Source organism: Synchiropus splendidus, chromosome 1, assembly GCF_027744825.2.
Source record: "Synchiropus splendidus isolate RoL2022-P1 chromosome 1, RoL_Sspl_1.0, whole genome shotgun sequence".
In the NCBI taxonomy this organism is placed as follows: Eukaryota; Metazoa; Chordata; class Actinopteri; order Syngnathiformes; family Callionymidae; genus Synchiropus; species Synchiropus splendidus.
The window spans coordinates 65,131,912-65,157,309 of NC_071334.1; the positions used below are offsets into that span (position 1 = coordinate 65,131,912).

Here is a 25,398-nt window from a genome sequence, read left to right on the forward strand (position 1 = left end):
CTCGGACCAGAGGCACTGAACCAAAACAGCCTGGTTCGAGACCGTGAACCATAACACCTTTAAATTATACCAGTGTGTTTACATTTTCATTGTTCGCTGTGAGGCCTTTAAATCGTGTTTTCATTCATTCGGTCTTCCTTACTGTAGCATTATTATTCTCTAAGTACAATCTTTTTGAGACGCTGTTTCTCGCAGTCATTCGCTTATTTAACGTCTGCTTCCTCCTGTGCATGCTGTGAAGTGGTTCAGTGCACGAGGAATTATTGTCCATTTTTACCTTTTGACTATGAAATCTAACATTATTATTATTATTATTATTATTATTATTATTATTATTATTATTATTATTATTATTATTATTATTATTCAATCTACAAAAGTATGTCAAATTAAATTATTAAATAATGGTTAATTATTGAGCTGCTGCATATGTGAGAGTCACTTTGAATTTAACCCCATTGAATTTAATAGCCAGTCAGTTGGACATTTGTCAGCTTCATTGAACAAAAATGACTGCACAGCATCTGCCCAGAGTCAAGGACAGAGCACGCCTGGATGGATAACAACCCGAGTCTGACAGGAGCAAAGGTCGATGGGGTCACGTTTGCTCATCAAATAAATGAGTCACATCACAAGTTCTTGTCACGTGACATTGTACGGTTCGCAGAAACATTCTCTTGCAATGTTTCAGGCTCTGGGGAGGTGTAAAATACAGAGTCATCGTGCGGTATAAAAGAAAAGCAAATCATATTTGTTCTTTCTGTTTCTTCATTTTTCAATTCAGTCCACGTCTGGTGACAAATCCTCAATATATTAAAATCCATAGAAGGCTTTGCTTGTCTTTACATTGACAGGAGCATTCTTATGAAATTCTTATGAATGTGCATGTAACTCCTTTTTTTTTTCTTTTACAAGAACAACAAGATGGATTTTAAACCAACATACCGTTTTCGACGAGGGTTTACTTTGTTGTCTAACTCAAGTTACTCATATCAAATCAGTATTCCTCACTGCATTGAACTAAAATGAATCCATTCTGAAACCTCACAAACCAAGTGAAGTCAATAATTGAATTAAGACCAAAACAGGTCAGATCTCCGAGAAGCTGCTGGCTGTGCCCTTAAATGATTCAAGGGAGTGGTAAACTTTTCATGATGAAGGGCAGCTCAAACACCCTCAGACGAAAACTGAAAAAAAAAAAAAAAATGCAATAAAGGCTGTTTACAACCGTGCGTCATTCCTTTATACATATGGATCAAATACACGCACAAACTTATGACATAAAAGCACACATGGAAGCATCTTTTCAGTGCCTCTTATGGTCCTTTTTTTTTATTCTCCATCTTTTTGAAAACCATTTGCAGTTGTCCGTTAGATACATTTCCTCAGACGACTAAACTTATCTCAGAAAATGGCTGAGCGTTTCACAATAACCTTGTGCTTCTTATCACACCGACACTTCCACTGCAGTGGAGAACTGCTCCAATTATCTCATTCAATTCCAGCATGAAGCATGACCCTCTGGAATCCTGGAATATGAAATGAGTTGATGATTGTGAACAGCATAAAAAGTGCAAGCTTTGAAAATGGGAATCAGCCATTTTGACAGCTATGTTGTCTCTCTCTCTCTCTCGATATGTATGAAATCTTTATTTATTTTGATTCTACAATCGATACAATCTCTGGCATGCTACTCTTCCAAGCAATAACACATTAGCAATTTTGCAAAACTATAAAAGCATGCATTTTTCATAATCTGAATGGAAATCATAAATACATTTTTTTCATTTTTTTAGAGAAAATTCACCAACCAAAACACAAACAGCCTGTCTGATAATCTGTGGCTAAACAGAGGAATGCAGATTCATAGAAAAACACTGCTAAGGTTTAAGCCAAGTTTCTTGTTATGACGGTGCAATGAAGGGGACTCACCAAGCTCATAGTGATCTACGTTGAATCTGTGCTCTCAAAATGTAAAGAATGGATTTTATTGGTTCATTTACGAATAAAAGGTATCACACACAAGCAAATATGCTCATTTCCCTTGTATCATCTGTCTCCTTATCAGGAGTTTTAATTCCACATAAATGGATTCCCTGAACATCTTCTCCATAAGTGGTTGCACCATCCTTCCGTAACACTTGCTTTAATTTTATGTAAGTCTGGTCTGATCCAGTCAGTTGAGCAAAAATCCTTTTTTCAACGTTGTCCAAATTGTGGCCTGACCTTGGCTGGGCAACTCACTCCATAAATAAAAGTGCTTGACATCATGTTCAAAGTCATACTGGCAAACTCTGGTCATTGTCCTCCATCATGAGCTAAATCCTTTTCTAACAGTGACACGTTTCAGGAATAGAAATGAAAACTGACAAGTGTTTTCTTGCTCAAAGGCTCAAAACAACATCACATTAACGGTTTGCGTTACATAAGCCTAATCGTAGATGAGGTTAATGGTGTTGTCAGGATATATTTGCTCGGCGGTGGTGTCCACACAGGAGCAGAATCACACGGTGACGAGAATAAATAAATTAGAGTTAAGTGAAGTCACTTGTAACCTGCATTATTTAATCCCGCGCTTTCAGGTTTATTCTAGACTGCGACACCAGGCTGCGACTTAGCTATTCTCAAAGATAAAAACAAAGTTATTAACCTTTAGTTTGGTCAAACTCAAGATGAACGCGTGTTGAACTCACTTGATTTGTCTCACATGTGAGTCGTTGGTTATTCGTTTCCAGTTATTATGGCTCTGTTTTTGGCTGCAATTTTCATTTATGATGTCATATCCTGTTTAGATTTGATCTGGCATTCACAGTAATCTGCAGTCACCGTCTGTTTATCTAAACATGAACAGACAGAACAATCAAACTTTCCTCAAAATACCAATTTTTTTTTTTTTTTCTTCTTTTTAACCCACGCTGTTTTAACATTGCTGGGTCCTAAAGTGAAATTCTGTTTGCTGGGGGTTAAGATGTTACTGCTTAAACCAGCACAACTGAGATGACTTTGATCATATCACTGTGATGAGTTTATGATATATAATTTAAATTTAAATAATCAAATCTCCGGTTAATATAAAGTATATAATAAAAACATTCAGACGTGCCATTCAAAAGAGCACTTTCCCCAATAGCTTGGTTCAGTTTACTACCCAGCAGGATGGCGTTAAAGATTTTGACTTTGACCCAGACGGCAAAACGTGTCACTATCTCACTTTTGTTTGTTGACATATTCAGGCACTCTTTTCTTATATACCGTACCAGGACATAAAAAATGTGACAAAAATGGAGGACTTCAGGGTAAAGTTGAGATCACTAGAAGTATGGGGTAATTCCTACCAAATTTGACTTAAGACAAAAGGCCTGACTGCCGCGATGGTCATGATTTTTAAATGTTCTTCTTAACGTTGAGACAAAAAAGGTGACTTGAATAAGGCTCTCGCTGTAGGAGCCGTAGCTATAACCCTCCAACGGCGATTAACAGACTTCATAGATAAGAAAACGACTGAAAACACTCAAGAGAACAGATTTGCATAAACACTTCCTTCCCACTTCCCTTCTTCGTGCATGATATCAGTTAGCAATGTGTCTGTCCTCTGGCTAAAAGCATTCATTAATTCAAACATTCAAAAGTGAATCACATTAACCTGTATACAATTATGCATGAACACATGTACTGTACATAATCACGCACAATTTCGCAGCAAAGTGGAATGAGGAACTCGATGCCACGGAACATACATAATGAGTTACATCGAATGTATTTTCATTTCAAATTGTTCATGGTTTCCAAACATGTCTGTCGTCTGGATACTTACATGACACAAGGTATCAGCTAAGGTCTGTTCCACTACCTCCAGCTTGAAATATACTTGTCAAACAGTCAGGCAACTAATGTGAGAAATAAATTCAACCTGTGTTCTGCAGAGCATAAACAGTATTGTGTGCAAATCTAGCTGCCTGTTGCGTAAACAGTTTGTCAGTTTTCAAAGCGTTGGTTGTTTATACTGGAGTGAGACAGCTGAAGATGTTTTTGCTGACAGTTTCAAAACCACACTTTTGATTTCTGAATGTTTAAATTCTAATGACTGGTTGATAGACCAAGGAAGACTGTCCTAATTTTCAGAACGTTGGTGGAGTCCAAAATTATAAAATATTTTATTGAAATAGTTGTACAAAGCTAAAGACTCGAACATCGCCATCTAGAGGCCACTGCAAAATTAGGATGCTGCATCACGAAACCTCCTCAAAACATCACTTCTGATCATTGCTTGTAGATAACTAAGCGATTGAAGAGCACCAACAGGCACAGACAATGGTGAGGATTCATGAAATAGTGTGCTCATTTTCAGAGCCCACTAGATGAGGAGCTAAAATTTTTGGACTTGAACTGTTAGGTCAACACTATTTTCACGCATTTTCAAAGTTGAGCGGAGAACCTTCTAACTCTTGAAGCCTCACCAGCCCATTACTAGTTGCCAGGCACTGTAACATAAAGCCACTCCAATAATGGGATCCACTTTTGTAACCTTGTGTGACAAGAAAGATGTATGACTCACACTAAATTAACAAGACTCATCAAACAAACTTTAAAGAACAGGTTGTGGTGATCCAAGAAAAGGATGTCATTTCAGCATCTCATGTCGAACACTCAATGCCTTGTTGATGGCACGATATTTTTAGCTCCATGCTTTTCACTATCAGTGGCATCATTCTGGTTTCCATTCAATGTAGACCTTTATGTCTCTTTTGCTTTTGTATGTCAGCACCGTATTAAGGCCATCCATTAAGCCCCCGGTGCTTTCATGAAACACGTGCATCTGCACGTAGACACACAAGCCCTTCTATCTATCAGTGTTGCACTGGGGATTAAAGGGCAGCAATCTGTGGCTGACATGAGAGAATATCTTCAGGACAATGAAGACGTGTTAGGAGTGATTGTGTCAGTGGGTTATTTTTGGAGGGAAAACTTATGTTCACCAGAGAGTCAGAGCCTCTTAAGCGTGGTCCGTTTGGCAATGACATGATGGCGAGGAGGTGAAGAAGCTAGCAACGGGGGAAAGAGAAAAATCCAGAGAAAGTAGGAGGGCAATAGGGAGGGAAGAAGGAAAAGCTGGGAGGAGCGACGCACTGTCACCTGTTTGCCGGTTTGCTAGCTGAGAGCGCTGCACGCCCTCATAGGGGAGAGCTTTTGATGCCTAATTTGCCGCCTGGCTGGGTTTGTGCATGGCTTGGTGCTCAGCGGAGTGGCTGTCCCAGTCAAATCCTCCTCTAGCTTAGGATCAGCAGAGACAGAAACGGGGCAGGATGAGGCGGCAGTACCGGGACGAGGGGTATCACCCGCACTTCGAGGTAATGATTTTAAAGACATTTTCCATGAACCCACTTGTTTCTTGACTGACAACTGGAGCTGGTTGAGTTACGATTGTCCAACTTTGTTTTGAGCTGTTGCCTGCCTGAGTGTCAGAGTGTTGGTGATTCTTCTTCATTCTATTCTGCTTTCATTGCAGCAATCTCTGGATTCAAACCTGAGCAACTTGATCAAGAGGAACAATGAGCTGGAGTCACTGATGGGAAAATTGATCCAGACCTGTCAACATGTCGAGGTGAGTGCTCCACGGAAGCATATACAACTTGTCTGTAAGGTTTTTCTGTCTGTTACTTCCACATATTTCCTTTGTTTTTGACCCTGCAAATGACACTTTTTATAGCTCTTTCTAGTCGCCAGAATAAGCAACAGCATTGCACAGAGAACAGTACTTTCATTGTTTTGTTACTTCACTCAATTGTTCCAAAGAAAGTCTGCATACACCTCTAACCTGTGGCTAACATTATATAACTTGTCAGGAATAATTTCTCTGCATTTGGAAAATGTAGCTTTGGCTGAGTCATTTCCTCTAAATGTGATAGTTAGATGGACTACTTTGAGTCAAGGCGTTGATGTGTGAGTATCTGGAGTGTCCCATCTGGTCATTGCAAATGTGTTTCACACTTCATTAAACAGTGTTTTGCTTTTCCTCAGTTTTCAGCCGAAGCAATTCACATGACTCAGTATAATCTTCTTGAGATGTTTTTCAGCCCCAATGATTTAATCTCTCTCTGTGGATTCATCACAACATCCTCCTCCAATATATATATAGTGTGAGCTGGCTTTATCGAGAAAGGATTAACCCTGCTAAAACGTAACTTTTGAAATCACTTTAAACTTGTCACCAGTCATCTGAGCTCCTCATGTATTTATTGACTCACAACTCTTGACATTCTGCAAGTCAAGGATCTGTGACTGCATCAGTTATTGTATATTCATGGTTTATATCAAGTCATAGTCATAAAGTCAATGCTTGATCGCTGTTGTCAATAATGAAAACATTGCCTTTTTGACAAGGTAATGGTCTTCAATTCAGCAATGCCATGCGGCATCCTGTGCTTCTATTCATGTGACACTGGTCCTCTAAGAGGCTTTAAGAAAAAAAACACACGCACACAGGGTCCAAAGCTATTGACATGTCGCTCAGAAACATGGGTTCTTGGCCTGGCAGGACCGTGAACCACCAGAAAAGAGGATTTTGTTTTTACTTAAGCGCTGCAACCACATTTGTCCACTGGCTTTTTATTTATTTATTTATTTCAAAGCTGTTTTTTCTGCGTCTGTGGCACGCTACGGGTGCTCTGAGAAGTGAACTGTGGCCAACATTTGAATAATGAATTATCAAAACAAAAAAATAACCACAGGGAAAGGATAAAAAATTCAACCATACTCAGAATGGATGAAGGTCAATAAAACATTGAATTGTAAGAAATCTATCTATGACAAGACAAGAACAGAAAAAAAGAACAGGTCAGCCAGGAGAAGTCACAGTACTAAAACATCAACATTTGGAGTTGGGAGTTCGATCAACTTGCCACAATAAGTCATCGTCCAAGTGCTTTAAAATACTGCGAGTATGACCTGTTCAACATTTACCCAAAATATTTAACTAATTTGCTATATTCAGCTTATTCATTTCATGTCCGAAACATCCGAAAACCTCGGTTGCACTTTAGATGAGGGCACATATGTTACCATGAATAAACTCTTTCATTGCTTATTCATGTGTATTCGCAGCATATTAGCCAGTAATGAATCATTGCAGAGTATTGACTGAGCTCTTGTCAAGCCGGACTAAATTCAAAAAGTTCACCAGAAACATCACCATCCATTTTGAGTATCCACTGTGAATAAACAAGTAACTAGTTTAATAATGGCAGTATGTGTTCCTCAATCTAACCTAAGGTCAATTTAAGCTTTTCAAAGCGACCACATGGATACGATGGAACAGCTTTGTATCGATTCAGTATCCTAAAATAAACCAGCAACTTGAGGAGAGTAGGAATATTTGGCAATATCTCAGTACATGTTATCCTTTAAAAATAAGATATTGCGAAGATTATTTTGGTCGCATTTCTCTGGGCGCGCTTGCATGCGCGTTTGTTAGTTTGTGTTTTTGGCTGTGTCTGTGCGAGTGGTTAAGTGAATCATCCACCCACATTGCAATCTGTCATACCGATCACATGCTCCAGAGGGCTCTGCCTACAGTCATTAGAGGCTTCACATCTTTCCACATGATCACTAACTGCAGCTTGCTCTTTGGCCAGGCAACTCGCCCGCCATTTCACTTCCTTCTACATTCTGATTCTTTACTTACACTTGAATTTTCTCATCATCCTGATACACTCTAAGAAAGGAAAGTCCAGAGACAGCATCAGCTCTTTCACTGAGGCTCCGTAAAGAAGCATTCTTACTGGAGACAAATGATCCAGAAGTAAGCCTCCTACAGAAGATTGCAGCTGGTGAACAAATAATGCTTCATAAATCTGGTCTCCTGAAGGTTTTCTCTCTGCATAGCACAAGGAACACTAAGTATAAAATATAGTATTAGTTGACACATTTTAAATTCTCTAATTGGGCTGAAAGTTTTTCCAGGCTGCTGCGGTGTGACTTCAAAATGCAAAGTGACCTAAATTCTGTAGAGATATGAAATTCCTGTGGTGTGGATGTCATCAACGCCAGCGCTTGGTTCTTTCCCTCCTGATAATAACTATTACAATTTAGTTCAGAACAAGACTCTGCCCTGACTAGAGTGATTTATTTTTTGTTCTAAAAACATTTTTAGAGATTAAAAATGCATAGTTATTCAACTTTGCTGAGATGAAAATGGAACGGTGTGATTTTGGTGTTCAGTGGAACCTCGGTTTTCGAACGTCCCGGACTTCGAACAAAACAGAGATTTTTTTGCTTCTGATTTCGAACGAAAATCCAGAACTTGAACGCCCCCGAAAAAAGCTGGAAAAAACATAACGCGCATGGACCGATCAGCTGACCCATGACGCGCTTTGTTATTGTGTATAACGCAGCCTCTGTATGCAGACATGACTCTTTTTTTTCTTCATATTGAAGAAAATTCCGAGGCTGGAGCGCTCACTCCAGGGTTTGATGTCCTGTTGTGGGCTGGAGCTGGGACAGGGATGAGGCGAGTCTGGGACAGAGCGTGACTTGGTTTATGACTTTGTCACAGCCAAACTGCACAGAAGCGCACATTCAGAGCTGGACACGCACCGGGCACCTCTTCACTTCTGGAGAGACGTCACTCACTCGGCAACCCCTCCCACATGCAGCGGCCACACACGTAGAAAATTGATTCAGATTTCGAACAGATCGTGTCTCGAATGGCCGTCTGGAACAGATTGTGGTCGAGAACCGAGGTACCACTGTGCTTTATCAAAAATATGACTATTATTTACTTTGAGCTGGATTTCAGTTATTTTCTCAGGAACACTTCACTGTTAAGTTTAACTTGAAGATGACAAAATAACGGATCAAAAGAGCAATGCAATTCAATACTGTAAATGCTACTACTCTATTAGTGAATGGATAGGACATGACAAAATGCAAGTTGTACAATAACAGATTACATAAAGGTTGCTGAAGTTAAAATAATGGTAAGTAATATAGAAATGCATTTGATGCAGACATGGAGCCCCATCAACACTCTTAAGTATATTCTAAAGCTTTAACAGCATGGTTGGTGCAAACGCTCTCAGTGTCTACAGGTAGGTATAGATACAGGTATCAGCCAAAAAATGTAAATAAAAGATAAAAATAAAACAACAGGCAAGAGGACATGGCTCTGCATGGATCTTACTATCCTCACGTTACGCTTTCTCAGCTCCCACTCACACCTAAAGTCATTCACTGATGGCAGTAGGCTGCGAGGCAACGCCATCTGGACCATCCTGAGCAATAATATTCACAGACACAATCTGCACATCTGCACATCTGGACCTGCAACCTCTCAGTGGCACTTTCGAGAGGGGGTGAGACATCAAATTATGTTTAGATATACAGTGGATTCAAGAGAGGGTCGAGGTGTAGATCTAAGAAATGCTAATGAATAACAAATGTGCACATTTTTATTTTGAAACACTTTCAAACATTTCTCAGGTTAATGCTTCCCGCCAGGAGGGGAAACTCATGGATGAGTGCGATCTTCTTATTGAGATCATTCAGCAGAGGAGGCAGATCATTGGCAGCAAGATCAAGGAGGGCAAGGTGAGTGCTGGTTTGACTTGGGATGGGTGTGAAATATTTCACTTTCTCTTTTATATCATGATTCACCAGTATCTGTGATGGGTTAGTGAAGTTTCATGAAGCATTGCTCTCATTTTTAGAGCTCAGGTGGCGCTCTTGGTTTTAGATTGATGTGAGGATTCATGGATTGTTCAAAGCCAAATATTATGGAGTAGACAGTGCCATCTAGTGGATTGTGAGAATGAGGACACTGTTTCATGAAACCTCACCAAACTTCATTAAGTTGACCTCATTGACCTGTCAAATATACTTGTGAAAATGATCAGAGGGTAAGACTAGTAATGGGGTCAAGAGGCTCCATGTTCATCATCGCCATTTGAATGAAACCTGATAACATGTTTGAACCAAGCGGCGTCTTCTGAGCTCTGAAATGGAGGTCTGCTTCATGAAACCTCATTGTTTTCCACTTCCTTCTTTTTCTCCAACCGCTTCACCAAACCTTTTGCTTTTATCAGTGTTAATATTTCGCAAAGTGTCAGGGTTCCAGCAGCAGTGCGGTGGTACACCAGTAACCCAGAATTTGATGGATCTAAGTCAATTTGTCTCCACAATTCTTTTGTCCAGTGACTGGTGATAGGCCGGCGACCTGTCCAGTGTTTCCCCACAGTACCCAGGATAGTCTTCAGCTTTGCCGATCCCCATGAGGGAATTAGTGGTGGAAGATGAATAATTTAGAAAAAACGCAACTAAAAAAATCGCTCCAGACAGATCTAAAGGATGCTGTCCTGGGTTCTGCCCTAAAATACATGGCTAATCTACATTATTTTGGCACACTATTTAGAAGACTGTTTTTCATGTAGTCTCCCAACTCCTTGAACTATTGAAACGGCAACTGATTTCTGTGTTGTGAAATGTAATGCATCGTCATATACAATATTCAAGTTCAATGAGGAACATTAATTTCAAAATGCTCTGAGAGTATTTCTTTGGATGATTCAAATTTTGACATAACAGTTTGTGTGACGCTGACAATGAAACAGAATTTCTTGCAAGATTTTCCAGTCTAAATCTCATTTGTGGCTGTGATCCTTCTGAACAAAATGGAAAGATTGAGCTGAGGATCTGTCATGTTGGGGGTATTAGGAGGTGAATCAGCGCATTCCTCTGTCTTATGAGACAAAACTCACAGGCTTCACACGGTTGCCATCAAAGTTAGCAGGCTTCATGACACAGAATCGAAGGGTTGAGGAGGTTTCATGAAACAGTGTCCTGATTTTCAGACCCCACCAGATGGCACTGTCTGCTATAAAATGTTGAACCACTAATTTCATGAAACTTTGAAGCCATCTAGTAGCGTCTGAAAATGAGGACACTGTTTCATCACCCTGTTTCACGAAACCTCATCTACCATCACTTTTCGCCTCTTGCACACAGCCTAGATTTGAACTGACAAAATCATATTGCTGTAGTGGCAGCAGAAGTGAGAGAACATAATTCTGAAAACCTCAGCATTAACTCAACAATCCTCCAGGGACTTTTAGATTTTCCAGACTTCCAATAATCAGGCTTAAAGCTCAAACAAATATTTAAAATCAAGGCTGACATTAAGAGCGAGATTTAATCTGCCTTTGAAGCTTTTGTTACTGGATGTCATGTTTTGGCTGCGGCAACGGAACTGAAATTATGTTGTAGAAAATCCCTCTTTAAATTCTGTTATAGTCAAGCGCGATGTCCTGGTTCATCCAGCTGCCTCAGATGCGAACTCTTCAGCACACTGTGAACAGACGGTCGTAGCAGCCAGACTGGCTAAAACGAGGTCCCAGAGCATATGGGGGACTGAATGTTCCTCTATGCTAAGTAAGCTCTGATGATTTTTGAGCTGCATCTAACGAATCTTGGCGGACACAAGGGATTAAGTGTTTAATGTGTGGTCGTTCAGCTATTCTGGATTCAGCAGGCTAGAAATGTCATTGTTTTTTGCGAGCCAAGTTTGATAGCTGTGCGCCATCATTTTTTCCAAAATATTGTTTTTAGTAATATGGGCTGAAATCCACATCATTTAACAGGTTTGGGGTTCAATCCAAGGCAAAATTGTAGATGAAATGTCCCTCAAACTCGCTCCAACTAGTGACCTCAATCTGTCTGTTACGATATCTCCTCCCTCTGAATGAGGCAGAGTGGGAAAGATGGAACTGAAATGCAGATTGAGATTCTATTAAAAATGGTTGATGCAAATTTCTTATTATTCTTATTATTAATCCATTATGTTTTGAAATTCATTCCATTTTCATTCATTCATTCATTTAACCACAGAAAATACGGGAAAAAACAATTCATGTTCCACTATTTGTGGATAACCTTTCACAATATTTATTTTGGACATAATATCATAACTAAAATATTGACACTCATTATTAAAATATTAATATTCATAAATTGTAAATATAGAAATTTTTGTTTGCATTCAGATTCATTTGTAACTTTTTAGTTACCATGCCTCTGAAAAGCCTAGCAACTATAGCTGCCCTCTTAACTACAAATACAATTGTTTTTCATCAACTCTTCATCATGAATCTTCTTCTTCGTTCTCTTGCGGCTTCTCCCTTCAGGTGGAAACAGCGGATCATCTTCCTCCATCTCACCCTGTCCACTGCTTCGTCGTCCCTCAAACCTACAAACTTCATCATGAATAATAATAAATAAAACGATAAAATTATCCAAATATATAAAGACCGAATGAATGAAGAAGAAGTTCAATATTGTAATTTCGTTTGAAACGTTGAAATGTCATTTTACATGGTTTCTTGTGACAAACGCACTGACAATCACAGAGGTCTCTTAAAGCCTCTTGACCCCTACGTGACATAAGCTTAAAAGACCCACAACTCAGAAAATCATTTTTTGTTTCCTGCTGGGTTTTAATCCCATCACATGGAAAAATGACAACTCAATCTTACACACCTTTTTTTTTTCTATCTGTGTCATCTGTTTCTAGGCACAGCGACTACGGAAGCTAGCCCAGCAGATATCAAACTGCCAGCAATGCATTGAGCGGTCCTCTGCCCTCATCACGCAGGCAGATCAGACACTGAAGGAGACGGATCACGCTCGCTTCCTGCAGACGGCAAAGAGCATCAATGAGAGGTCAGTGAGGGCGAGCCCGGCCCACACATCCTGGAAGAACTGCTTTCCATGAGTAACGTCTCGAAGAAGGCAAACCGCGCAGACAGTGGATGAGAAAGAAGTTCCAGCTCTTGTGTACACCATTCCATTCCCGACCACTAAAACAAGCAGAGGAGGAATCCATTTATTATTTAAAGCAGTCTTGTTTCCATCTTTATGTAAGCTGCCTGACTAATTGATTTGGCACTTTGGAATAAAAGCCACAGGCCAAAATAAACTCCTCTTGAGAGAAAAGATGGATAAAGTTAGCTGGCTTTCAAACAAAAACCATCACTCTTGTTACACGTTTAATGAATCACGGTCTGCTGGCGGTTTATTATATTTGTGCTTATTAAATTCCTTCTTTTCTTTGCTGAATTCCTGAATCGTCCATTTGTACTGTGTCATTCTGACGGCTACATTGGCACTGTTTGCCAATGTTTGATTGTCTCGAAGCCTTAGCCTTTTGTCAATGCTGCCGCAGCTGAGACGGATGCAGCTCCTGTTAAAGCAGGGTGTGTGTAATCTACCGAAACTAAAGGATAACAAAACTATTAGATTACTCTCATCCTTCTCAGAGGTAATGGGATGCAGGCTCATGATCCGTGTATCATCCGTTCATACAATTCACGTATTGAAACAATCATTTAAAAATATACGTATTTTCAAAACATTTCCTTGAAACCAAAATGAAACCATTTTTCATGCAGTTGTTTTCTTATGGAAATAGAATATTGAAGATAATATTTTGTTTCCCACAAACTGATGTGAACCAGAAGTGTACCATTGTTGGCTGGTGCCTCAGAGTCAAATGTGACTCGGTGTGTTTGGCTGTTGCAAGATTGTGTTCCGAGCATTTCTAAGGATTGTCCATGGCCGACGGAGGTGAAGAGGAGAGTGAAGCCATGGTGCACCAGGTGGAGAAGAGTCATGCGTGATCAGGGTTAACAAGAGTGAGATGGAAAATTTTACCGGAAAGTAATGAGGCCTCTCAAAATGTTGGATGCCAGGCTTCGCTTTGGGAGTGAGTAGAAAGGTCGAGATTAGAAACCAGTAATTCAGAAGGACAACTATTATGGAGAGGTTTGGAGATAAAGGGGAGCGAAACTAGGATGGTGCTGTACACGGGGGAGGAAGGAAAGAACATGTTGGACCCAGAAAGTTCGACAAATGGTGAATGAATGTTGAACACGTCTCGATACAAACATGACCCCACTGCCACAGATTTCACTTTTAACATTTCAACTATAGCCTGTACAACCTATGCATGGGCTGATGTGTCATATATAACATCCTGGTCCTGATATACTTGTACCGTGTTCCCTTGTTTCTTGTGAGGGTTACCTTCCAGTACCGGGAAGTAGCAGCACCATAATGTAACCCCAGGTCAGGCCAGATTATTGTATAAGTTTTACAGTAAGATGCAAAGAAAGTCGCCACATCGTGTTTCGCATGATATTTTCCCAGATTCCGGCACTTTTCACTGGCTGATTTTCCGTCTGAACGGTCCTCGGTGGTGGGCGGAGCTCTGTAAAAAATAGAACCGTCAGCAATTTTAAGTGGAACCTCTGCCGTGCCACGCGTCGTGGAGTACCTGCCTCCCTCCCATACATGCCTGCGCCCACACTCATTTCCATGAGAGTTGACAGCACTGTAATGTTGTCATTCCTCATGATGCATTGAATCCGCTGACAGCTGCAAGCATGCACTGAATTCAGTCGCTATCGAGACACCTGCTTCATTCATGTCTCATTTCAGTCTGTAACCTAAAATGAATAAGAAGGACGCTCCATCTTCTCACCACTGGGTTAGAACTATGGGTCATGACTCTTGAATAGCTTGTAAAGGGCCAATCCAAACAAAAAGTTTAATTGTTTTCCAGGGTTTCCATGGCAACTGCATCAACACAAGTCCTGATCCCTGAGATACACCTGACTGACACGTTCGACACTGTTGCGTTGGATTTCACCAGGGAGAAGAAGCTGCTTGAGAATCTGGATTACCTCACAGGTGCGCACTTTTGTTTTATTTAACGTGGATTTAGTGGATGGGCTCATATGCGAAATCAGGAGTAAAGGACGTCAAATCTGTTTGACTCTGTCCCTCATACTGCAGCATGAAATGGGCTAATATTTAACTGAAGCATGAGTGCATGATTAAATTAGTAATTTGAAAAAAAAGTCTTCAAGAAATGATTTCCATTTTATTAACAATATTAGACTCACTCCAGTCTAACACTGTTATTTTATTCACGCCGTCCACTGAGCCAGGAATTTAGTTGAGCTCTGTTTGCCTAATGGATGAAAGTACTGCAGCAGAAATAACAAAGAAGTTGTAAATATAACTAAGAAATACTGGGGACAAATTCTCAATCTATGACAGATCTTGTCCAAAAAGTCCTGAAACTCTATGCGGAAATAGTTGCCCTGGCACATGCACATCCCTTTTTGTCCTCATGGACTTAGGCTATTCCCAACGCAGAGGGAAATGAGTGTGGCATGTCCTTTGGTTTCACTGATCTGGTGCCACTTCACTTCCTCTCTCGTAGTGATGTGACATGACAAGAACCCCAGGACACATAGGTACACACTGAGACAAAGACCACTAAGTGGTACAATGTCGAACATTATGGTACGGGAACCTAATTGTCTCTCTAAAGGGATTGGAATCCTTTCCCGTTGACACTGACACTTCCATTTATAAGAATGTAGTATCTCATTTTCTGTCGTCAATTTATTGTAATGGACAAAATGGAGGTCAATTTCATCAGCGCTTTGAAAAACCAGGCGTCATGCGGCCGATGTTTGTCCATGAAAATGAGCGGCTCTTGTTTACCCTCTGTGATGCATGAGGGCTTTGCTGGAGGGCCTTTTTTTCCCTAAGTGAATCAGGCTGAATCACTCCACTCTGAGCAGCCACTCGTAACAGAAGGCCAGAGAGACACAAGAGACGAACGAAGATATAAACAACGCCACTTTACAGTCAATGTAAGACACTCTTCTAAACTGGAGTTTATTGGCTTTGCAAAAAGGGGAATATCAGTGGCTTTCAGTGGCTCCAGATCATCCAAGTAAAGAGAATTAAATTCAAACACATGCCTCGATAAGCTTTAATCTAGCTAGCTAGCTCTTTTTTTTTCACTATTCCTCATCTCTGTGGCACAAATGCAAATGAATTGATAACGCAATGACTTATGTTTTGATGTTGCTAATGTGGCAGCAAATTCTTGGAACCTGATGCTCTAACATTGAAGTCCTCTTTTGCTTGTGTAGCGCCAAGTGCTCCTTGCATCAGGGAAGAGTTGTGCACAGCATCCTACGACACCATCTCTGTTCACTGGACGTCGGACGATGAATTCACTGTGGTGTCATATGAGCTTCAATACGCCATTTTTACCGGGCAGTCCAACATTGCCAGTAAGTATCAGACGTATCAGCAGAATAGTACGAAACAGAAAATCCAGACTTGTAAATAATATCTAGCCGAGGTCGACACATTCTGGAATCCACAGTGTCAAGTAGCTGCTAATGCACACCAGACACATATATGTTGCATGAATATTTTGCATGTTATTTATGTATCTTTTGAACCAAGTGTTTTTCAGTGCCAGCTTCACACTAGCAAAGTTACATCCGACCAAAGTTACATCAGACCAAGCAAAACATGGCGGAACACTTGGTTGTGTTCGTATCTCTGCATCCAGTTCATGATGGCAAAAGACATAAAAACGTATTTTTATGATTAAGACGTTTGGTGGAGTATAAAATATGACAATGATGTGTGTATTTGCTTTAACGGTTGCAGATATAAGGCTAACCTGGTCAGCTAACCCCGTAATAATAACCGCTATTTTGATGTTTTAGCGGTCACAAAAGGATAATTCGTTTTTTCCACTGGGTTTTGGATTTAATTTTTTTTACCTCAGAATTTTGTGCCGTGTCGCTGTGCAAGGGCCTTGGGTCAGTTCCAATCTTCCATCTTAACCCTCCAGATCAACCCTCAATCTCAGTATCCTTCAAAACCAAGTGGTAAGGGGTCATTTTGTCACTAAGAAATGGGACAACCTTTAAATGCAGGAGGGAGCAAAGTGGCGTATAGTTGTTTCATACAGACTGCACTCTTTGAAAAGCTCCTTTAAAAAAGCCTGATCATTGTTGGACCTGAATAAACTGGTGCTTATCTTGATAAAACATCTAAACTACTACCTAGAAAGCGACCACTTTGTAACATTTACTAATGATAGCAAAATCGCCTGTGCATACCGGCCGCTATTGACGCAAGATTATAAAATAAGAATAAATGTTTTGCAACAATAAGGTGAATAATCCTTGAAATGTGCCTACACAATGCTAATACAATGTTTTTTGTTATTTTTAAATTTCCACTAACAAAGCCTGCTTTGCCATTTAAGACGCTATGTTTAATTTGCTGAAAATGCGCAATGCATTCTGGGTAGCCCTTGCTCCCAACGGTGGTGTCAGAGAAACTTGCTCCTGAATTTAATGTTCTTAGAATCGAGACCTCATTTACACTTCATGGGAGCTTTAAGTTTAGACAGGTTAAGACGACATGAACTGGAAATCACCCTTTCACTTCAACCTACCGCGTTCTTTTACAAGACACCCTGCCCACGTGGTCAGGACACATCATGGGAGGCAAAAGCCCACTCACAAATATTCACTATTTGACGGCTTGATGCTCAAAGTTTGCAATGTTAAAAATAGATTTTAACTGGTAACTGATTTTACTTGCATATCTGCCCTGCCAAGAAATACAAGTGACATAGCTTTGCTAAATAAAAAAATCATGTTTTTTGGACTTTGCAAGACACGTGTCAGTGTTAACCCATATTTCAGTAAAATCAATCACAAGAATCAGAATGGTTTTGCCATCAGTGACGAGCAGATCAGCTGAATATTAATAGACAACCTGACAACTGACTGCATTTTCCTTTTGGAATTCATGACCCAGGGTAGAGAGGCGACAGTGAGTGATGTGCTTTGAGATTGAAATGTATGTGTTTCTCACCTGTGAGGCTACGCTGCTCCTCAGCATCCAAGTCAACGACAAATGTTGTTTTCCTAAATTATGTTGCAAACAAATCAACTTTAATAATTCAGAGCCCAGAGTCACCTCATCTGTAGTTCTTTATAAGACGAATGCTTGTCAGCTAGTCGTATTATTTGATGCTTTCTCTTTGATGTGCTGAGTTATTAGCTCACATTGCCACCATGCACTGCTGCTATGTAGACAAGTTAGCAAGAGTGAGACGTCGCACCAGCGCAGCTGTAGAGGGCATCAGCATCCTGCATAGACACTTGATGTCTCTGAACTGCAACAGACAGCGCATACATGAGTTCACACACCATAAAATCAGGAGCACACTTGACTGAGCTGCAACGACGAAGATGAAAATGGGGTCAGGCATCTCAAGACAAGCTCCCCTGTTGTTTTCAATCAAACAGCTGCCGTGCCTTTCATCTGCTCCTTTTTCCTTCCTCACCTTTGAAGGAGTTAAACTGCCGAAAACACGGCTATTTGATTCTTCCAAAACTATGGCGTCTTTCTTTTCAGGCTTTTAATGTGAGCTTCAATCTGCCACATTTTTACGTCCTCAGGATCAGTATGAAATCTTTTTATTCGTCTGGCAATTTTTCTTTTTGCTTCCTGTGTTTCATGTGTTGTTTGCAACAAAGAACAGGTGAAGGAAAGCATCTATGGTGCGAATGTAGTTTTAAAAAAATTTAAAAAAAGTCATTGGGAAAATGACTCTCTACTTTTGTGTTCCACAAACTTTATTAAATTTTTCTATTTACATTTTTTTAAGGAACTACTGTATCTTTAAGGTTGTAAACGCAACTGCTCATGAGTCTTTTTTTTTTTGCCTGTTCTCCTGAAAACTGTGACTATTTACAACGTTTTGTCTGACATTGCAGCCAAAAATAGAAGCCTCAATCATCAAGAGACACTTTGGAAAGTTGAGCATCCATTACGTAATGCACTTCAAATGCAGCGGTGAGAGTGTCAAACTCTGCGAATAGAGAAGCCGCTTAATTGCCCTGCTATGATAAGTGTTTAATTTATATCATTCAGAACCTTTAACTTCTTCAGCATCTCTTATTCAGCAGCTCCTACCAAGTCGGAGAAGTAGGCGCACACATGCGCACAGGTTTCATTCCTCATAAAAGCCTCAGATGATGTTTTATTTATCGGTCATCCAGCCACCTGCAGAGGTTAAATGCGCGCTGCTGAGTGACTGCAAAGTCAACAGGGTGTGAATGGATTCTTCTTGCACCTTTTCGCATCCCTGCACATACTGATCCACTTTTGACAATTCGCTGTACTTTTTTTTTTTTTTTTTGGAAGGGTGACAAAGCCTTTTGGTTTCGACCTTGATGCCTTCTGCGGCGGCAAAGTAATGAAATCAGGGAATATTTTAAAGCACTTTTAGATATTATGAAGGTAGTGCACAGCCACATGAATGAAGTCTATTTCCCATAACTCCATCTCCATTCCTTTTACTCCCCCAGGCCTGTGCAATTCACTGGAGAGCTGGATGATTGTTCCCAACATCAAGCAGAACCACTACACAGTTCACGGCCTGCAGAGTGGCACTAAATATATCTTTGTTGTCAAGGCGATTAACCAGGCGGGGAGCCGAAGCAGTGAACCAGGGACTCTGAAAACTAACAGTAAGTCACTCAATTGCAGTGAAATAACTTTTACAAGGCTTTGTGATGACTTTGCCAAGCGCGCTGTACAAACCTCTGTTTAACACCCAATCTGATAACTCTCATTCTCTGCTCTAGAATCTTTGACTTCAACCACCAGTTCAACAAAATCTGACCTCATTTTAAACTGAGAGCGCCTCTTACTGAGCTCTGAAAATGAGTGTTTTAGTTGACACCACCAAACCCGAGGCTGGGTCAAGACCGGTACTGGGGAATACTGAGGCCAAATCCAAGACTTTGAAGGCCAAGACCACGACCAGTGAGTGGTAGTGGGACCAAGATCCAGACCAAGGCCAAAATGAATGCAGATCAAAGTAATAGTTTGTTCCAAGGAAAGCATTTCAGTTCTTAGTTTATTGTCTATGCAACTAATGGACTTATGCTTCTGCATTCATTGGTCTTGGACAAGTCACAGGCTTGGAATTTGACATGGTCTTTGTCACTGTATGGTCTCGACACTGATCAATCACAAGGTGGCGCTCTCATTTTAAAATTATGTCAGGTTTCATTGAACGAGTTGTTCAAGTCAAATACAAAGATTATAAAGACAGTTGGCCCTCATTCATTCCTTTGAGATACAAGTTTGGATTTTTCTGGAGCTCTAGCTGCTGTGTGTCATCGCAGGTCAGCCCTTCAAGCTAGACCCCAAATCTGCTCACAAGAAGCTGAAGGTCTCCCACGATAACCTGACAGTGGAGCGGGATGAAACCACCTCCAAAAAAGGCCACAACCAGGAGCGTTTTACCAGCCAGAGCAGCTACGGAGTGGTGGGGAACGTTTACATAGACAGCGGGAGACACTACTGGGAGGCTCTGATTGGAGGCAGCACATGGTGAGTCTGGCAAAAATGTGGTTCCTGTTGTTTGAATAGTGCTGAGTGGATGGGCTTCATGTTGACGTATAACATCATTCACAGGTATGCAGTGGGTATTGCTTATAAGTCAGCCCCCAAACATGAGTGGATCGGCAAGAACTCTTCCTCCTGGGTTCTGTGCCGCTGCAACAACTCATGGGTTGTCCGCCACAACAGCAAGGAGATGGCCATTGAGCCCTCCCCTCACCTGCGTCGAGTTGGCGTCCTGCTGGACTACGACGGCGGTTACCTGACCTTCTACGACGCCGTGGGCTCTCAACACTTGCACACATTCCACGTGTCCTTTGCCCAGCCCGTGTGTCCTGTGTTTAATGTGTGGAACAAATGTTTGACAATCCTCACTGGTCTGCCTATACCGGACCACCTGGAGGGCGTTGACCCACAGGACTGAACAGACACAGATCATCATTGGTTGTACTTGTAAAACGCAGTGGTACACTCATCGATACACATCTTTATGTCAAGTAACTGACAGTAACTGGCTGATGTTTTGTACAAAAGAAGCCTGGTTTATGCCTCTGCCATCATCTGCACGGAGTCAGTGCCGTGATGTGATCTTGAGTCCAAGTTGAAATTTGAAAATGTAACTGAGTTGAAGATGCGCTGGTGATTCCACTGGAGAAACTCTCATAGATATGAAGGCAGCAATTGATACAGGGTTTCTAAGTATCTACAGAATTGCTACGCATACAGTAATATCCGAAAGATTAGTTAGATGCCATAAAAGTTATCTTTGAAACGTAAAACTGAGCATATAGATGCATAAATATATAATAGAGAAAATATATTTTCCATCTATTTTTGAGAATCAAGGATGATTTTAAATGAATACTACGGGTGTTAAATAAAACTCAGGTGAAGGAAAATCCATAAGAAAAGACACTTTTCCTTATCATATTCAGTGCATCTGTAGTAACAAAGTGGAGGTAATATTCCTGCTGCTTTTACACATTCCACTCGCCGCACGTATTCTGGTATCATTGGACGTGTCTCTGCATCACAGTAAAAGTTCAGCAGTCTTGTGGAGCCAGACACTCAACAACAAAGCATTTTTGGAGACTTGGCCAAAAGGTGTGATGTGACTTTTTTAGCTATGAAGGAAACATGTACGGAATTGTCATTTTTGTACATTTTTTTCAGCAGAGCAGCAAAAGTTATAGTAATAAAATTCAACAATTCAACAGCAGTGAATGTAGACACACAAAGCTGAAAGATTTTTTTTCCGAAGAATTGTAAAAAGAAATATTTTAAAATGTATTATAATGAAAACAGAAATTTTAATGAAAGGGAGATTACACCAATATGATAAGAGAACAAAAAACAATGCAGACAAAGATAAGTAGAGAAGAGGGCTCTAATTCAAAGTTCAGCATGAATATGGATCTAAATGCATCACATTGACTGTCTCCTTTCACCTGAAGAGGGAAGCAAAAATGAGGCTTTACACGATCACTTTCCACAAGTTTGGTTTAAAGCAGCAGCTATTTTTTGAGAGAAACCTATTTAACAGATTTTTAAAAACAACGTTCAAATATTGTAAGTAGTTATTTATTTGACGCACTGAACTGACTTGAGACACAGTTTGTATAATTCTAAATGTAAAATTTGAAGAACAAATTTCAGCAGACCTTCATTCCTACACACTGCAGAAATGTTGATGTGTATATTTGTATATTTGCATAAAACTCCTTTATAATCCCCCCTTAATGAAAAGATAACCAAAGTAGCCATGGCTGTCTGTGCAAATATATTAATATAAATTGTGTCCATAAAAAACAAACAAAAAAAAGACAATAAATTACCCACAACTGTAGAGTACATCCTTGTCTTTTGCACATTGTGTCATAGAATTATATGTTAAAGCATTTGTTGCGACTTACATGCATTTATTTTGTATTCATCCAATAGTGTGTAGCCAAAGGTTTTAGTGCAGTCACGCTGCGTGTATTCTATTTTTGCTAGTCTTAAAATCTCTGGTCAGAGTAACATGTTAACTCTTGCGCCAGCAGAGAGATTTGCATGTTTTCAAGTCAGAAGGAGCTTATATCAGGAAGAATTACTATCGCAGCGTCAACATGCACAGGAATGATGTCACTGGGTTGCGACTCACTTTTCACCGTCTTACATTTATTTAATTTGAACAAACATTCAAACAAGTGTTCATATTGGGTTGCATTTTAAAAGGGAACAAATGTGAAAACGAAAGATTCAAAATAGATATAGTGCCTATATTTCGGATTTAAATCAGTTCATTTTTATATTCTTTAAGAAATAAATAAATGGCAAAAACAGGGGTATCAAGAAATAAGTTTAAACTAAAATTGCGTTCAGAAAATTGAGTGTAAATAGACGTATAAGGTTGGAAATTGTGTAGTGATTTTATTTGTCAAACAATACAATGCGTGACCATTTCACTTAACAGTATTTTATCGAACAGTGTTTCTTTTGTGTCATATGTGCTTCATGCATTTCTATCTTGTGTTCTACCTAATGCTTCCATTTACACTTCACTTTACATGGCATTAGGTGTTTGCTCTCATTTTCGTTCATCCAGGATACGAACACTCGCGTCACTGTTGTGTAACTCCAGATAACTCCATGAAAAGGTCAAGAATAAATGTTTCTTTTAATATTAAAAAGTCTGTTCAATGGTCTGAGGCAATATTGCTGGGTGTGAATGTCAAGAGCATTTGGAAGCAAAGGGGGAAATGTCAGAGGCATTTGGGTCTCTTTGTGCGCGCCATTACTGATTCAGTGTCATCTATTTCAGAGCTCACTATATCAGTGTGAAACTAATGTGAGGCTTCATTGAAATGATCAGGAGCATGTCAACAGAGTAGGCAACATAAAAAAAGAAAAGTTGACAACGATGAGTTTTAATGTGTCTTTGATGCTTAAAAAGATGTCATTTTTCCTCTCTTCATCAGATAGTGTACTGCAAGCTCTTAGCTAAACAACAGTGTTGTGTTTTGGAGTCAACATCGACTACGGAATACGGTGCACCCAAGGAGTTGACGGAGAAGCTGGAGTTATGAGAATGTGTGAGTAATGTTGCTGGGTTTATATTAGTGATGGGTAGATGATGTATCATGAAACAACACTACAGAGTTGAAACAGTGTCCTAATTTTCAGAGGCCACTAGATGGCACTTTTTGTTTCAACATGACGTGAGGTTTTGCTTAACATTTTATAGCAAGAGCGTCATCTGGTGGCCTCTGAAAATCAGGAAACTGTTTCATGAAGCCTCATCAAACTGAATCCTGTACAGTTCTTCCCTGTGCAGCGTTGAATTGAGGCATTGTTAGCAAACAACAACAAATAACTCAAGGCTGTCGTTCAGTTGACAACTGGTTACATAGTGCCCAGTATGTGTTGAATAATTTGGATCAGTAGTGGTGAACTCATGACGCTTCATGATGCTATGTCCTCACTGGACAATACGGCACATGAAATCTCATATGACGGTTAAAACACCAACTGTACTCTGACAGTGAACAGGCTGCTTCATGAAGCTTCATCAGCCCATGACCACATTGACGAGGTTTCTTGAAACAGCTTCGTTTTCATAGCTGAATAGGTGGCGCTCTTGGTTTAAAAATGATGTGAGTGATTATGCAGTGACTTTAGAAAATGAAGGCAGTGTTTCATGAAACCGCATCAACCCATCACGACTTCTGAAACCCAGGATCACGGAAGAAATGCACTTTTACAGTTCGAAAAGTCTAGAAATCCCTCAGGAGACGCTGGTGTGGTTGGAGACAGTGGGTTTAAATTTGGATTCCCTTCTGGAACGGCTTCCTCTAATGTGCTGAGGTTAAAAAAAAAAAAATCTCTTTCATTACTGTGGCTCATTATGACCAGCCATGGAGAAACTGTTTTGGATCAATCAGACAACAATGGCTGGATGGAAAAATCAATCCCTGAAAAGCACCGAGATGACACAAAACTAATAAGCAAACGCTCGAGTTGCTCTTGAACTTGACGGTGATATCTCCCAAAAGTTTGCAGTACGAGACAAGAGGAGCACTTCTGTCCTAAATGGAAGTGGAGCATTAGCGCTTCATCGATTCAGCTGTGTTCATTCATGGCTAAACTGATGACTGAAGGTCAGCATGGCTCATTCTGCATGTGGAAATGCGGACTGGCATTCGCTCGCAAGTCTCATGCGGCTGATAACATGATGAAACAATGCGCAAACACATTACCGGTTGTAATTCCTCCGACCATAACCTTCTCTGGCTATTGATCCGTTGCTGGATATAAACCACTCACAGCTGTCCTCCGATGGCCTATCATGGTTTATGACAGCGTTCTTAAGCTATCCCCTGTATTTATGGGCAAAAATAAAACTTCCCTGACCTTTTTTTCTCCAAGTTAATACGATTCCAGCGCTGACTAGTTGGCTCCTGTGTCTGCGCAGGATCCAGTTTGACATTTCAGGCAATCAATATGGCAACTTAATGCATCCTGGGATTTGACAGTTTGGCTGTAAGGCATCACAAAGGTTGAGGAGAGAGTATTTTATTAACCTTTAGCAAGGAGAAGGGTGTTCAGCGGTTCACATAAAGTTTGAACGGTATTGTATTTAAGAATTGATATGGGCCTCTGTGCCTCAAAGGCACCTTGGCTGCACTTCAGTGACCCACCTCAACTTTATCTGATTTCCTCCCCTGTGTGCTCCCGCGTTTGAACCAGTGACATTCTTTCGAAGTAGACTACTTCACTGTCCTCTAGGCAAACACTGCTCCACTTTTTTGTCATCAGGCCAGAGTTGGTTGTTGCAGTTTCTGCTACCACTGCAGCTTGTATGAGCTGGGAAATCTACGCACCTCAGGGAGTTGTGTGGCCAAGCTGTGCCACCAAATAAAGAGACGGAGCATCCAAAGGACTGTCTGTGCTCCCGAGGGAACGCCACTGGTTCCTTATGGCCTAACTTTTGCTGTGCCTTTGTGGTGTGCGAGCGACTGTGTTGCATGTGTGGGTATATACGACAGCACCAGTGTGTGTCTGTTTGTGTGGGAGCTTGACAAAGCATTTCCCACAAGATGCAACAGATACATGGCTTTT

The 25,398-nt window shown here is 40.5% G+C and overlaps 1 protein-coding gene across 3 annotated transcripts in view; it reads left to right on the top strand.

Annotated features, from left to right (window-relative positions):
- Positions 1-22,961, top strand: part of LOC128763484 (E3 ubiquitin-protein ligase Midline-1-like) — a 48,158-nt gene extending 25,197 nt beyond the window's left edge. For 2 of the 3 annotated variants that reach the window (XM_053872295.1, XM_053872286.1), the window contains exons 3-10: positions 5,507-5,602; positions 9,478-9,585; positions 12,560-12,708; positions 14,609-14,736; positions 15,999-16,142; positions 19,257-19,418; positions 20,082-20,289; positions 20,374-22,961. In XM_053872295.1, coding sequence (XP_053728270.1) covers positions 5,507-5,602; positions 9,478-9,585; positions 12,560-12,708; positions 14,609-14,736; positions 15,999-16,142; positions 19,257-19,418; positions 20,082-20,289; positions 20,374-20,722 — 1,344 coding nt within the window. In that variant the 3' untranslated portion in view covers positions 20,723-22,961. Of the gene's footprint in view, positions 1-4,727; positions 5,349-5,506; positions 5,603-9,477; positions 9,586-12,559; positions 12,709-14,608; positions 14,737-15,998; positions 16,143-19,256; positions 19,419-20,081; positions 20,290-20,373 lie in introns of those variants that run through there. The other variant, XM_053872304.1, reaches the window with a different exon arrangement.
- The last annotated feature ends 2,437 nt before the right edge of the window (positions 22,962-25,398 follow it).